Source organism: Plasmodium reichenowi, chromosome 7, assembly GCF_001601855.1.
Source record: "Plasmodium reichenowi strain SY57 chromosome 7, whole genome shotgun sequence".
Taxonomy (NCBI): domain Eukaryota; phylum Apicomplexa; class Aconoidasida; order Haemosporida; family Plasmodiidae; genus Plasmodium; species Plasmodium reichenowi.
The window spans coordinates 544,948-547,563 of record NC_033652.1 but is presented as its reverse complement, the minus strand read 5'-3'; the positions used below and the strand labels follow the sequence as shown (position 1 = coordinate 547,563).

General features: G+C 25.2%; 1 protein-coding gene across 1 annotated transcript; it reads right to left on the bottom strand.

Annotated features, from left to right (window-relative positions):
* Positions 1-71: 71 nt before the first annotated feature.
* On the bottom strand, positions 72-2,616 carry PRSY57_0714400 (hypothetical protein; the record flags this gene model as incomplete). The annotated part of the gene is made up of 1 exon (XM_020114662.1): positions 72-2,616. A coding segment is annotated over one exon (2,545 nt), but the record flags the coding sequence as incomplete, so codon positions are not given.

Below are 2,616 nucleotides of genomic sequence, written 5' to 3'. Positions count from 1 at the left end.
ATATATATATATATATATATTTATTTATTTATTTATTTTTTTTTTTTTGGGGGGGGGCCCCCGTCACTCACCGTCGTGTCGTTCAAATAAATGATGTTCTCGTATATGGTCGCAGGTATAAAAGGATATAAGACATATATAAAAAATTTAAACATTAAAGAATAATTAAAAAAGTAAACGATTTTTAAGTTTTTTAAAAATTCTTGTATGAGCTGAAAAATATCCTTAAAAAGAGATAAGATACTGGTAATGTTCGTAGAAATGTTCTCAGAAAAAATAAATAAAAGTACAAAATGGTTTCTCATAATATTATTAAAATAAAATATTAAATAAAAAAATAATAAATGATTATCATATACTAACGGGAAGTGAACAAAATTTATCACGATGGTATGTCTACCTAGTTGATCTAATCCATATTCATAAATAAAATAATATTTTTTGAGTTCCTCAAATTTCTTTTTTTTATCATACATATAAGCTAAGCGTATACAGTTTTCTAAATTTAAATCTTCTTTTCTTTCTATTTGATTTAGATGAAAGAAATTTTTATGACTTTCTTTTTCATCTTTTAAATTGATAAAGTCGGTATCTCCATGTTTAAAAATTGTGGAACAAGAAGAAGATGAGTAAGATATATGGGATGATGAAAGTGAAATACTATGTGACGATTCGTCTGATGTTTCATAAGACATCGAATTCTTCGATGTATAACTTGAAGATGACAAACTTTTGTTATATGAATAGTTTTCAAAATCGTTCTTTTTTTCTTTTTCATATATATTAAATTTATAATCATCACTATGAAATTGTTTACCGTCTGATAAATGAAGTTTTTCTTGTACAACAATATTGTTATTCATGTAATTAGTATTATCTACGTTATTGGTATTATCTACGTTATTGGTATTATCTACGTTATTGGTATTATCTACGTTATTGGTATTATCCACATTTTTCACATTTTCCATTTTATTCACATTTTCCACATTTCCCATTTGATTGTATTTTTTTTTTCGTCTTATTCGCCTTAAACTCTTAAAAATGCGGATGCTCCTATTCCGAACATCAATCGCCCCATATTTATTTCCCACTATAGATATGTTGGTCGAGAGATACTTTTCTTGATTATTTCTTGGGAAAAATATGGACATATATTTCAATAGAAGGAAATATATATGATTCGATTTCGTTACAAATATAATACTTTTGATTGTATTATAAAATTGAGGGATCATAATTAGAGAACGTATACTTTTTAATAATGTTAGTAAGAATATATTTATTGGGAAGAACATATGAAAATTTATTATTGGAATAGTTAAGGTTTCTATTTTTTTTTCAAAACATACATATAAAATTTCATAAATACATAAATTCATAGTATTATGTGTAGCTAAAATAAATTTACTATTATATTTAGGTAACATAATATGTAATATATATTTATGTATATTATCATAACTATTTGTTAAATATACTTCTCCACTTTTTTTATTCTTTATTTCAAACCTTTCTTCTTCTTCTAATTTCATTAAACTTGATGAAAATAAATTGTTACAGATATCTTTCGAATATCTATAATTATTATTAGCAAACAAAACAATAGCATGACTTTTTATGTTCGTAATATCTCCATTATATGTTTTTATTTTCTCATTCAAGTTATTATCGATCATATATATTTTATTCTCTAAACTAAATTCATACAATCTTTTCATATCGTATCTACTTTGTTCCATGTCAATAATTTCTTTCTTATCATCAAAATATAACATACGATTTTTATCATATGGTTCATTTGGTATATTTGGCTCACTTGGCTCATTTGGCTCACTTGGCTCATTTGGCTCACTTGGCTCATTTGGCTCACTTGGTTCATTTGGCTCATTTGGCTCACTTGGCTCATTTGGCTCATTTGGCTCACTTGGCTCATTTGCCCCATTTGGTATATTTTCCCCATTTGGTATATTTTCCCCATTTGGTATATTTTCCCCATTTGGTATATTTTCCCCATTTGTGTTATCCACTTTACCTGCACACCTCTCTTTCCTATAAAAATTGTATAACTCATCAGACTGATCATCTATGTACTTTTTAATATCATACACTTTTGAAAACTCTTTACAAATGTTTGCATATTCCTCTTTAGTGATAATAAAATTTTGTTTAAAATTATAATCGTTGTCATAAATATAGGTTATCTTTTTTTTTATTTTTTTTATTATTTTTTTTTTTCTTTTTTTTATTATTGCTTGTTCAGGTAACTTTTTTTGTGTGTGCAAATTATGAGAATGATCACTTTCCTTAAAATTATAATTTCCAAAAGGATGATTATTTATTACATTTTGACAACATTTTGTATCGTCACCACAATTAATACTTTCGTTTGTTTTTAATTCTTCCTTTGGTAAAAAACAAAATGAAGAATCACTACTTTTCCTTTCAGAAATAAAAGAAAGAAGGAAATTAAAATATGCACAATCGATTGTATATATTAAAGGATGGAAAAGTAAATTTGGTGAAAACTTTTTTCTGACATATACATTATGTTCATCATAATTATAATAAAAATCATCTTCTTCAATAAATAAAATTTCATGAATTTTATTATAT